Consider the following 13,809-nt stretch of genomic DNA (forward strand, 5'->3'; position numbering starts at 1 on the left):
GACCCCATCACAGGGCAATCGGTCCCGCAGCCTCGGGGAGGCGGCGGGGGAGAGCTGGGCCCTCCCCGAGCACCCCGGGCCGCAAGGCACCGCGGAGGGGACGGCTTCACCACCACCGAGGGGCTGAGGGTGTGCGGGAGCCGGGCCCTCAGCCGAGCCGACCCGCAGCTGCCGTCGGGGGTCACGCAGCATCCCGGCTGCCGGGGACGTGCCAGCGGGAGCGGCGAAGAGGCCGCCGCAGTCGGGGGCGCCTCTGCTGCCGGCCGGGGTGCGGCCCCCGGCCCGAGGAAGGTGGGGAAAAGGGTCTCCCGACCCCCCCCCCCCCCCTCCAACCCCGCGGCTCGGCCCCCGACGTTACCTGCGTCCGGCCGGGTCAGGTTTCGGTTCTCCGCGCTCTCCGGGGCCTGGTCTGAAGCAAGCAGTGTCCGCCATCCGGGAGCGGGGCCGCCCAGGCCGTAAAACCGGCTCCGCGGAGGCGGCCGGGGGACCCGAGCTCGCGCCTCAGGCAGGCGCGGTGGCCTCGCCGAGCGACTCGGGTTTGCCGCCGCCGGCTCAGGTGCGGATCGGGCCGGACCTGGCCCGGCCGCTGGGGCCGGGGAGGGGGCCGCGAAAACGGGGACGGTTCCAGCCCGTGCCCCCGCGGCCGTGGGCACCCCGCGATCGGCGCGAGCCCGCCCTGAGGGAGCCGCGTCCCCGCCGCGCAGGGCCCCCGGGGCGTCTCGCGCCCCCTCAGAGCCGAGCCGCGCGCGCGGGAAACGCTCCTGGCGGAGGCACGCGCCGTGTAAGCGCGCAGCGGCGCGGCTCGAGAACGGGCGGCGTTCAGTGGCACAGAAACGTTAGAAACGCGTGGGGGGCAGGGGGGGCTCGCCCGCATCCCCGCACTTAAACGCGAGCTCTCCTCAGAGCCAGCTCTGACGAACGCTGCGGGCGTCTGATCCCTGGGAACATCCCAGCATCCCCGCGAGCCGCGCGGGTGGCAGCCCGAACACACCGACAGTTGTACCGCGGAACGCACAGCTCAGGCACAATAAGTTACTTTATTACAAGATATAGAGAACGTGTTTTCTTCCATTGGCAACCTTACTTGAGCAGTTCCGCAGTGCACGCACCTCCACATCACAGGGTAGAAGCTACCCAAATCATCACATCGCAGACGTGAACAAAATAAACTCAAATTATCAAAATTACAAAACAGAACTCGAAAGTATCTACAGTACTTATGATATAAATAGTGCAAATTATGTATCTACAGCATAAGTATTCAGAGTATCAAAACCGTTTTGGAATAGCCTTGTAAAGAAGGGAGTCAGCAGGAACGGGGCAGCATGATGACGTTAGGGACTGTAAAACCAAATACAACGCTTATTTCTTCAAGAAGAACTGCCGAGCTTCTTCCCAGGACTGCCGGGGGAATCTGTTGGACAGCTCAAGATAATCTTGAGAAGTGAAACATTTCTCTGTTGAAGATAGAACAAAAAATTACCAAGTTATTCCCTCTTTCAGATCAGATGGCAAGAAACCAAGAATAACGAGCTCACAGACAATTCCAGATACTCTAGATCATTTACTCCTCTCTCCTTACCAAAATCTTCCCAGATCATGCGATGAAGCTTTTGTAGAGCTCTGAACATTGAGGTTTAGCTTTAAAAATGGGGGTTCTGATGAGCAAAGGCTGAGATCTTTAAGCTTTTGGACACGGCTCTGCTTTACGCATGGCAACATAATATACATCTTTATGCACTTCATATTCTTGGACCCCCCGGGGACCAGCTCAGCCTCACTCAACTTTGGACACTCTCAGCGGTGCTCCCTCTGCCTAGCAGCTTCTCTCTCCACAAAGGGCTGCGGAGGAGTTTTGCTCCCTCACTCCCCCAAAGCTCCCAACACAATTACACAGGCAGCTTTCACTCCTATGAGTACTGCTGGCGACGTGAACAGGACTAGCAATGCGTGCAGGGGTTCGCAGGGTTCGACCCTTCGTGGCACCGAGATTTGCATTTTCTATTCCCAGCAGTGTTACTGCTCCCATTTGTTTTTCTGGGGGACACCAGCGCTCACATTCCAAGTGATAAAATGGATAAAAGCAATCCTGCTTATAGTATCAGTAAGCCAGCTTTTTTTGCAACAGGGGAATATTTAGAAATCACACTCACATGTCACCACATAGTCATCTTTGTTTAAAAGCTCATCCAGTTTGAACAGTGAAAATAAAAAGTTTTCCACTTGGATTTTAGATGTTGTTTTGAGCAGATTCTCATGCAAACACAATCCTGGAAAGTTTGTGCTGCTGACACTGCACAAGGCTGCTTCAGACTAAGAGGACAGTAAAAATCTCCACAAAGTTAACTTTGTGTTTCGTAATTTATTTTTAAGCACAATGCTAATGCTTTAGACCTAGAACTGCTCATCTTCTGCCAAATGTACACCAAAATGGTGACGGACTTCTGCTCGCTATTAAGGGGAAATGACTTGAGTGATGCACTTCATGCAAAATATGGGTGACTTAAGACCAGATTCCCATCAAGGCCCTTGAATTTCAGACATGTTTAACAAGCAATAGCCATCTTAGCTGGGAGGCTTTCAGATGTTTAACCAAAAGAGGTTAACTGTGTCTTACACAGTATTTACAACAAGTGGGGAGGGGGGGGAAAGAAATCACAACTCCTCTGCAAACTGACAAACTTTACAGAACAACTACAGGGTGGTATTTTAGTGAGTTCTGGCCCTCTGGGTGTGTTGGCAATGGCTGCGTGGCTTCTGCAACCTAAAACTTCTGAAGGTAGCCTTTGTGCCTGCTAATTAAATATGTGCACGTACGGTATCACATTTTAAGACATGATATGGCATAGCATTTAGTAAAGATTGATAGTCTGAATGCCTGATACAACGAGCAGCAGACTGGAAGACATGTATGCTTAAATCAGAATGCAAGTTAGGGAGCCTCTCCCCAAACCGTAAAACCATGTTGCAACTTATTCTATGTAAATTACTCTGCGTCTTCATGATGCAGAGTGAGAAATTTTCCATCACAGTAGAACATAATATCTACACATTTTGTTACCCAGTTGCTACCCTCTTCTATTTGATTGGAGACGTACCCCTCTGCTGAGATAACTGATTATCCGTTTGGCCTGAACTCTGTGCAAAATCCTATGAGGGAAAGAAAAAAAAAAAGAACAAACTGGCATCAGATTTTCAGATCTTACACCCGAGGAATTCAAACAGCGTTTTTAAGCCTTCACGGTCACTCAAAACTACTAAGACTTGGTGAAATCTGTAAATTACCAAACTTTGGCTTTTATGCTACATTTCCTAACAGAGTACTGACAGCACTTCAATTCTGTCATATACAGGGGGGTTTTATACGCTTATTTATACCTTTTTTCAACATCCCCCACCCCCCAAAAAAGCCAAAGACCAACCCCTGTTTTAATACACAACAGAAAAAACAAGGTTTTAATATCTCTTTAAGAGATAGTTATTATCATGACCTTTAATTTAAGAGAACATTTACTACAGATATATTTCTTTAAATCAAAAGGTGGTTTAGATTCACGCTCCTAACTCCAAATACACTCTTGGAAAATTCTTGTATTATCCCAATTTCATCGGCTATGGTTCCCGGTGACCCTGGAGTCCTGATCTCCAGAGAGTAAGTGATGTTCTTCCACAGAGGTGATTAACTCTGGCCAATGCTGCAGCCAGCTGAGGAACCAGTTAATCTCTGCCCAGTGCGTCGTGTGATCCCTGCTGCTATCGGAGGGGAAGCTGCATCGTCTGGAGTCAGCAAGGACACCGACTTCACTCGGAACATCGTAGGATTGTGCAAGCCAGCTGCCCCAGTACAGAGAGGGCTTCTAGGATCCTGTCTATTGTTCAAGTATTCACTGAGCAGACAGTATTATTTGACACAAGAGATAGAGTTTAGCAAACCCTGGGTACTCCTAAATGTTTTTTAATTATTTCAGCACAACTAGAAACAGAAGTAAGAGACGGGATGATGCAAACTTCAGATGATGGAAATAAATCTGCTGGTAGGGAGGTACAACGTGCATCGTTGTAAAATCCAGCAATCATTTTCCTTTGATTTACGCTGCACACATTTAACACACTGTATTTAAGTGTTATATTCGTATACACCACCAAACTTTTACGTAAATGGGACTTCTTTTTGCATTCCCTGGCACAGGAAGAATCTCATTTTCTAGTCACGGGGAAACATTTTACCGTCTTTCCCAAACCTTCCACTGAAGCAAATGAGAGATTTGCTCGACAAACAGCAGCGAGTTGAAAGAGAAGTACAGAGGCAAGTTTCTTCCACGTCTGCGGGGATTGGAGCGTTCCCTGCTTCCTTTCAGGATCGCTCTCTGCGTGTGTGCACGTGCAAGATTTGGGATTAGATTTTAAAATGGATAAAATACTAAAGTACTGGTGAGGCCAGCAAAGGCACTTTACAGCACACGAGGATCTTCCCTATTTTAATATAACGCCTTTTTTAAAAGCCTGCAAGAATAGTATGCGGATTTGGCACCTGAGATATACCTCTAATTGGAAATCAAATTAATAATGTTGATCCTTGTAAATATACCTAACACTCTGCTGTAGCTACTGGGGATTTAAACGCCATTCTCTCCCGTATAGCACAGAAATCAAGGAAAATAACCTTAATCATTCTACAGGGAACACTCTCCTCCACTCTCACATTTTTTGCCTGAAAAAATCCAAGCTAAACTTGCTGCATTTACTCGTAATGCTTAAATTAATCTTTTTCCACTGCAACTAGTACACTGAAATCTGCAGTTTCACTTTAAGAAAGTCACAGATGAATTACAGCTTCGTATTTAACCAGAAGTCATTACTATATGGCAAATTCTTTAGATACTAACTTCCAAACTTTTCCTTTTTTTTTAAACTGCTATGTAATTATTTTAATATTAAAAGGATAAAAAGTAGCTGCACTCAGAAGTTTGACGTTATACGAAGACTTCTAGTAAACATTTACTTCTTGTGCCTTCTGTCCCAAATCTGTGTAGCCTGCCCTTGGACTAGCTGGAGAGCACTAGGAAAAAGAGTTTGACTAATATTTCTGTATCAACAACAGCAACTTTCAGGTGACTGATACAGAGTTACTAGACTCCTAAAAGCACATTACTTTTTAATAGTAGACTGTTTACAAAAACTGCATTTATTTATTGGAAACAGTCAATAAAATGTAAGGAAAACATGAGGCACACATAAAAACTGATACATAAAGCACGGCATATAAACTGAGACAAAGAGAACAAAAATGCTGTAAAGCCTTACTCAAAGCAGTATTCGTCATGACCTCGGTGGCTTACTGTCAAAAGTAAAGACTGCAAGATTGGACTGGTAACATATGTTCTGTGTATTTTCTGCATAAAATATATACACTTCTGTTCAGTTCTCTCTGTAAATCTATTGTACATGGTATACAACTGTACATTTGTATGTAAACACATTAATATAGTGATTGCGGATATTCTAGATGTGCAGCAGGTTTAAAAAATAAGTATTTTTGGAACTCTCTTGCAATAGCAGGACCCACACCAAACTTTCCCAGCACACAGCACAGGATGGTGAGAACCTGGACCGCTCAGTAACCTTTTAGCGTTACAAGATGCCTCAAGTACAGGCATAATATGCGGTTTGAAGCACTGCAGAGAATCTCAAAAGTACTTCAATGCTGTTTACTTGTTTTACTTAAGCCAAATGATTTCCACACACAGAGCAAAGATGAGAAAACCTCCTGCACACCGCTGTTATGTGACTGCAACAGCTACCTGAATGAATGTGGCGAGTAAAATGCAACTCATCTCCTGCTCCAGGATGATCTTGTTCTGAGGGTTATTGTAACACGCAGCTATTAGTGAAGGGAAGAGCACTTTGATTAAACGAGGATCGCTGAAATACTGGAAAGGCAACTGGCATAGTTTTTGCAGCACCGTGGGGTGACGGCCAGACTGTACAATGATCTGAAAAGACAAACAGCACAAAATTAAGGCACGTGATCAATCTGCTGCTCTCTTCCTGTTACCCACCAAGGGTGCTGAAGTCACGCTAAAAAAATGAGCGTGGCCGAGGAGTAAATACTAAAAGAAAAGTTTATAACATTTAGTCTAAATAACTGCTGCTGTACTGTGCATGTGTTACTTTTATTGCAGCCGAAGACAAAGAATATACGGCTCTGAAACTTCTTTTTCCCCCGTATCACCCAGACAGCAAAAGAGAAGGGGATTAATCTGCAGATTACAATAAAATAGATAATACCTTCACTCAAAAGACAAAGAATGATAGCAAAGAGACTTCTGTGAGTTACAGTTACGAAACAACAATCCCCAACCCCTGCCATTTAAAAGCACAGTAAGCGTGTCTTTAAGGGGTAAAAAAAAACCAACCAGTCAAGAAAGAGATCACCAGGACTGTAAAAACCCTCCTGAAGCTCGATCATCCTTCGCTAGTGTGCTCACTGGCAATTAAAGAGGACTCTGTTTCATGGTAGATGTCTGCCCCGCATTCTCAGGCACCAGAAAGAAAAGGTGATTGTAAGCTGCACAGCAAGGAGATTCAGTAAGTAGAGACTCAGAAAGATCCTCCCATCTGTATTTCTTATCTCAGTTTCTATCAGTGCCATTGACTCTAAAAGGAGAATTGTTTAGATAAATGGGACTGTTGTCATGAAGCAGGCTAAGTTTACAACTGTGTACATCTGAAGAAATAAGGCAATGCTATTACTTGTCTCCTGCAAAGGAACCTTTCCAATTTACTTGATATTCTTATAAAGTCTTTGTGATAAACTAAAAAATGCCAAAATCGGATCTGTTCCAAGTAACCTTGATTAGACAATTATAATATGAAAGAGCTGCTTGACCCAAAGATGGCTTTTCGGCATAGGAGGAAGCTCCTATAAGGTCAGAACACTGTAAAACTTCGGGTCACGACTGTAAATTGTACTTGGAAAAACACAATTTTACAGGTACACACCCAGACACGACTGCATTCAAATTAAAACCAGAAGGACAAAAAGAAGTAGTTGAGACCACAGGAACATAAATTACAGGGATTTACAAGTTTTCAAAGCACTTTTAACAATACCTTCAGAGCACACACTCAGCTGATAATGCAGTTCAGTTTAAAAACGAAATCAACAAAGTATTAGTTTGCTCCCCCCCCCCCCAGCACTCCCCGGTTCACCAGCCAAAAAGACATTAAAACCCTTTAAAATACTGGTAGAAATGTCTTAATGCCGTTAAATACAGGAGGAATTTTTAAAAGACAGCCAAAACAGTGCAAATCCAGCATACATTCGGACAGTGTTTTGAGCAAAACATCACTGAAGCATTTGGGTGATTCTAAACTTAGCTACGGGACCTCCTGTAAGCAAGAGCTGCCCTTCGAGTTTGTGAGTACGGACTGGATTTTAAAATTCCTGAATCGGACTGTAAATGATCACAGCGGGTATTTATAAATCTGTGTTTTTCAAAGGTAAATTCTATAAAAGGGAAAGTTCTTAAAATCAGTTGTAACTGTACTAAAGTAACTACAACTGGTACTTCTGATCCGGGAGAGAACAAGAGAATTCTCAGTTTCTTTTTAATGGCCACTGCTCACTTGATGAACAGGAAGGGGAAAAGAATTTTGGGGACTTTTTCATTTCACACTTCACTTCCTTTACCTGTTCTGAAAGTGCCATGGAAAACCAGTGAACCCTTGCCAAAAACAAACAGTGCAGACACCCAAACAGCTTCCACAGAATTATTACTGCATTCTCTTTTGCATTTCAGCATTTTTACTACTATGGTATTACCAACATTACAGCTAGGAAGATACAGACAATGAGCGCTGGTCATTTTAATCGGTATTTATCACATGTGGAAACAATTTAATGATTTCAGCTCACTGTACTAATGCAGCCACTAAACCTGATACACTCTATAATGTACTCTGGAAAATAAATAAAGAAAACAATCATGAGTCACCCCTTACTGGAAAAAAGCCCCAAACAAATAAACCTCAAGCAGAGCACACATCCCTTGTTTCACTGTCAACCGGAGGAGAAAGTGAACTCTGGCACTTGATTTAGCAGATGAACAAAGGAGAAAACAAATGAAAACCTTGCGTATGACTTCTTTACAGTGGACAAAGACTTCTCTTGTTTTATTTTTAAACAGTCATTTGGCATAATGATCCCACGGAGCTCTGCAGGCCTGGAATATTCATCTTACGTAAATGCTCTAATATGAGATACAAGCTCCTCGCTGAAATCCAGTGCAGAAAGCTTGCTCCTCCTCCTGCCACACACTGGAATCCAGACACATTTACCTAGAATTAGCTTTTCTTGTTGCTCCCTCTCTAGCCTGGCAGTCAGATACGCCTGTCAAACGTAACAAGATCCTAATTAAATCACCACATTTCTGTACAGACCAGCATTTAAGCTGGGCTTTAACTTCAGATATGTGCCTAGGTTCCATTAATATTTGCTTGTGGCTTTCTTTTGCTGAATTGAGACCTATCAAGTTGGTACAAGTCTTATTTTTTTACTTGTTTATTATTTATTTATCCAGAGCAGGCAACCCACATTAATGTTTTCTATATTTCATGATAAGATTTTGCTTCCTCTGAAGACCCAAACTATGCATACAGGTAAGAGAACACGGCAAATACATTTTCTGGAATGCTATTTCATGCTCAATGAATGAAGTCTTCCTTTGCGCTACCAGCCCAACTTGAGACCCTGACACCTTTCAGAGGTGAAGCCCCTCTTACAGAGCATGAGGATGCGATTCAGGGTTAGCACACCAGCAAGAACCAGCCAATGGCTCCGTCTGCTCTCAGTGTAAGAGCCTGCTGAACATGAGAGGCCACAGTATCTTAAATCCCTCTCTGCTCTGAACTGAAGCAACCTCTGCACTGTGTAAGCTGATGGTTAGCAAGGCCGCACAGTATCTGCCACTCTAATACCCCATTTTAACAGTCACCTTTAAGAACAGAGTTTTCCCTCCCTGGTCTCTGTCTGAACTTTGAGCTTCCCTGTACCACACATGCTGTGCCTGCCGAACCCACGCTAGCTGACTGTCCAGCACAATGACTAATGGGATGACCTGTGGGTACTTTTTACTGAGCAACAGTTTGGAGGTTGCCTATCAGTTATCTTCTGTCACTCCCACCAGTTTATAGCCTTCTGCAGGTCCCACTAATTTGCTTTATCTCCAATCGCCAGAGGGTCAGGCACTCTCTTCTGTCCTACCAGGCAATCCATGCTCCTGGGTGACTCTTTGGAAAGTGCACTCTGCACTCCCTGGTGCAATAACCATCCTGCTCCACTGTACTGGTATTTCTGAAGTTTATCACTTAGGAAAGGGTGATTCATGATTTCTGAAGTCTCTAGATGGAATCCATTTCCCCCTCAAGTTTACCTGGGCCAGTATTCGCTACGCAGCACACTGGCTGTTTGCTGCAATTCTTTTAGCTGTGAAAGTCTGAGCAGTATAAAAGTCAGTCTTTCAAAACAGACTACAGTGACAAAAGCCAGCAATATGCCACACAGCACTTGAGCAATAAAAAAGGACAATCAATCAAAAAAATTAAAAAGCTCCTTGTAGTATGGAATAGTAATAAAGTTGTGAAGGGAAGTCATCATTTTGCTGGGAGATAAGGCTTCCCCTGCCATTTAGGTAGGGTGTCTGGCTACAGACCTGAAGTGACTGCTGGGAGGATATTCCATCCTGGATTCTGCAGTTCTTCACTGTATTCCCACCACGACAGCTTCAGCAGTCTTCTCCTGGCACTGCCTCCTGGCCCCATCCAAAGGAGATCTTCCCAGGAGTGAAGGTCTTTGCTAGGGAACTAATGCGGAGCCAAATAACCTGGGTATGGTTTTTCTCTGGGTAGCAAAGGGAATGTTGTAGCTCACTTCACTTAACTTTTCTGTGAGCTCCAAGGGCCCCAGAAGAGCTTTCTGATGATCCTGCAGACTGAGAATCACAGAAGTGCAACACCCTCCCTTGCCTGCAAGGGCAGGACACAGGGGCAACCTTCACATGAGAGTCAGCAAGGGGAAGTAAATGTAATTCTATTTACTACTGCATATATACATAATGGTCTTTTATGTGATTTTTCTCTGCATTACTTTTATCATGAATGAAAACTACAATTACTTTTAAATGCATATGTATGAATTTTTATCAAAGCAGGATAATAAAATCTTTGTTACTAATAGGATCCAGGTCTTTTCAAGGATACAGCAATGGTAACAGAAGGAAAATCTTACCAAGTCCATGGTTAATTCTACAGGAAAATTAAACTAAGAATCCCCTAGTCATTGAAACTGTATCTTCATGACCAGGTAACCCAGTTTGTAACCATCCTGTAAGTAATAAACAGGATTTTTCATTGAGAACACTAAAATGTCAGCCAGGAAGTTGAAGAATGACTGTTATGTCACTGAGCAAACATTAGCCAAATTGCAGTGAACTGATACATCATATATTCCAATCATTCCTATATTCATGCCCTAATTAGAGATGTAATGTAGATGCATGCTACTAAGTTTTAAAGAACTAGCAGCTCAATCAAACTGCCTTGTGAACTAACCATGGGAGCAGCACTTTTGAGGACGCTGTAGTTACACATTTTCCATATGTAAAGCGTTTAAAACCCGAGAAACTAACTGAATTTAAAACGACGGCAGCTTTCCAGAGATTTAAAGATTATGATCACAGCTGGTTTTCAATGCTTCTATGCATTCATGTTCAATATTGACAGATATTTCATTAGAATTAACAAAAAAGAATCCCCAAACCCCAAAAAGGTTCAGTGTCAGACCAGGAACTTTTTCACTCCTTGTGCACTACATAAGGTTAGTCCAGGATTACTGCGGAGTGGGAGTGCTGATTTTCACAGCAATATTTAGTCTAGTTCTAGTGATGGATTTAGGTTTTCTTGTTTCACTTGGACATTTGCAGATGCCTCTGGGAAGGCATCATTCATGTCAGTTATTTCTGTCTGAATATACCACAAAAACACTGGAATTATCTTTCCAAGAGGCTGCTTAATTTTCTGGTCAGGAAGAACAGAAAGCCAGCAGCAAGCTTTCTGTCTATGCAAAGGCAAAAGAGAAAACTGAAAAATGAGTATTCAACTAATTCAGAAAGCCAGGCCATCAGAGAACTAAAACTGTACTGGACCAGTGAATCATAATATTATGAACTAATTATCACCACTTACTGAAAATTATCCATACACTTAAAAAGCTACAAGACATTCACCACATGTCTAAACTGTCAGTAATATTTACCACGCTATTCATTCCCTCAAAGGTTGCTCCCCCCCTCAATAACAATTAAAAATATCTCCTCCCAGTATTCCAGGTTAAAAATTAGTTGGTTTAAGCCTGGCAAGAAGCTGTTCTCCTCCAAACAGCTAAGACAGTGGTCAGGTTATCAAGTCCAAGCCCAAAACAGGGTATGTTTTCAACTGGCCAAAGCAGCTTCCCTGGCTATCAAAGGAAGCCACTAAACAAGATGGAGCATCTGCTATCAGACACTTGCCATGTCCATTCTGGCACGGCACAAGGCTACCAACGGGAGCCCCTTGTTCTGGGGTCCTTTAAGCCCAGGGCTCGAGGACAGAGCTGGTGCTGGCCCTTAAGAGATCTACAGGGTACATGAGAGGATTCAACTCCAGCTAACTCATGAACATGGACCTGTACTTCCATCATTTTGTTTCATTTTTGGGAGCCTTGCTGAAGAGGTTTCACAAACATACCTGGAAGGCATCATTTAAGTGTTACCAAAAAGAAACACTGTACCTGGGTACTCTTCATAGCAGATCCTGCAACTTATTTGAGTTCTCGTTTTCATGTTGTTGCACTGCCCCATGATTTCCTTTATCACAGATTTCCCATTACCATTTAGGGCAATGATTTTGCAAAAGCTTACATTTTGTTAAGCTGGCAGTTCCCTGAAGTCCCCAGTAACACTTTTGACCACAGAGGTGTACAGGTGTGCTTTCCACACCACAAAGAACAGAAAAGCTCACTGCAGCCTGCACACTCTCACACATCTCTCCCAGTAGCCACTTGCCAGCCTTCCAGAAATCAACTATACAAAAACATCAGAAGGTTTAAAAAAACAGTGTCTTTAGAAGTTACCTTGGTCATATGATTTGCTTATTATTTCTATTCCTTTTGCTATATCTCACAAATATAACTTCTGCCACAGTTTATGCTGTTAAAATATGCAATATAAAAATGCAGAAACTTTGAGAGCAAATGCATTGCTGGTATTGACGGCACTACTAGGGCACAGCCACCACAAACTAGACCTATAAGGGCAGGGTAAAGGTAGACAAGATGCCCAGCAACTCTCAGATGCCATCAGAGCACTTGGAACTGCACATTTGCTGCCAGGTCTCCTCAGTAGCAGAGGGATGCTTGCTTGGCAACACTACAGTAGGAAGATATCGTGACGTACAGGTGCTTTCTGTAGCCTATCAGCTTCTTTCATACACAGAAGAAAGGAAAAATTGCTTCTTGTTGCTTTAAGCTAGCAGAGAAAGGAGAGAGATTGCTAAGGAGAGAACTGAAATCTGTAGCCACAGAAATCACAAACATCAAGATCTGAACAAACCTCACAAGTCATTTAAGTGCAGCACTCTTGCGTGACTAACTCTCCATGACAATGTTCTTAGTGCTCCACAGTCAGGCTGGCATTTCTTAGTGATTTTGACCAAAGTTGTAGCTCTTTTCTCCAATGAAACGTGGGACAACCTTATGCTAACATGGATACAGGAAAATGGAGTTGAATCATAACTTTGTAAAGATTAAAACCTCCTGGAGTGAAACCTTTGCCAGCTCTTGGAGAAAAAAAACCTGCTAATGAAATGGAGTAGTCATTAGGTGCTTAGAAGCAAATACAGTGATTATCACTGCGAACTGAATTAACTTTCTAGAAAAACATCCTTCTTAACAGAATTTCATTTTTATGAAATTAAGCTGATGTATTCCATGTTCAGATGCAATTTTCTTAGAACAACTCAGACTAAAAAGCTAATGGTTCTTTAAGGGGCACTCCTTGCCTTTTCTACTATCTCGTCTGACCTACAGTTCCAAACTTGACCATGACCATTCCAAACATTTGGGTCTTAACGTTGTACTGTTGGTATGGAAGCTATTAATGTTTCTTTTCTATTTATTTATCATTTATATAAATGTCAATTCTAATTTGTACACACAACTAGTAACTTTATTGAACAGGAACTGTGCATCGAATCTCTGCAGCTACAGTGTTCCATCAAACAGTTAAATCCTCCTGTTTGATATCAGGTTATTTATAACATCGTAAAAGAAGTAAGTCTTTCTATTAGTAGTGCAGAGTTTCTCTTCAAAGTTAGATCTGCATTATTTCTTTGCTTCTATATAAACAGATCTCATACTGCTAGTATTCAATCAGCAGAATATGTCACCACTCAGGCTCTTCTGTTTTAAGGTCAAGCTCTTTTCTTTCCAGTTTGCAAACTCCACTATTGGCAAGGCTCTGAGCAAGAAATGTTCTAAATTCCTCCTAATATTTATCCACAATCAGAGCACCATTTCCATGAAAAAGAAAAGTTCCAGAATGCTTCATTCAAACTTAAAATTAAGAATTTTGTCTATTTCAAAAATTTGTAGGTTTTTTTTAACATCACAGAGAAGCCTTCAGAGAGGAGAAAACAGAGTTCAGAAATAACATCAGTCTTCCTATAAACCACACTGTATTAGAGCTGGCTCTATGGTTTAGGCACACAGATTCA

General features: G+C 43.0%; 1 protein-coding gene across 1 annotated transcript in view; it reads right to left on the bottom strand.

The window, feature by feature from the left end:
- Positions 1-1,018: 1,018 nt before the first annotated feature.
- Positions 1,019-13,809, bottom strand: part of SCAPER (S-phase cyclin A associated protein in the ER) — a 146,715-nt gene continuing 133,924 nt past the window's right edge. The window contains exons 30-32 of the mRNA XM_061447266.1: positions 5,802-5,993; positions 3,099-3,150; positions 1,019-1,457 (exon numbers count right to left, since the gene is read on the bottom strand). Of these exons, the coding sequence (XP_061303250.1) occupies positions 1,363-1,457; positions 3,099-3,150; positions 5,802-5,993 (339 nt within the window). The 3' untranslated portion in view covers positions 1,019-1,362. The remainder of the gene's footprint in view (positions 1,458-3,098; positions 3,151-5,801; positions 5,994-13,809) is intronic.

This window comes from Pezoporus flaviventris, unplaced genomic scaffold (assembly GCF_033815535.1).
Source record: "Pezoporus flaviventris isolate CSIRO_AGI_PZ_B2104156 unplaced genomic scaffold, CSIRO_AGI_Pfla_v1 ptg000006l, whole genome shotgun sequence".
Taxonomy (NCBI): domain Eukaryota; kingdom Metazoa; phylum Chordata; class Aves; order Psittaciformes; family Psittacidae; genus Pezoporus; species Pezoporus flaviventris.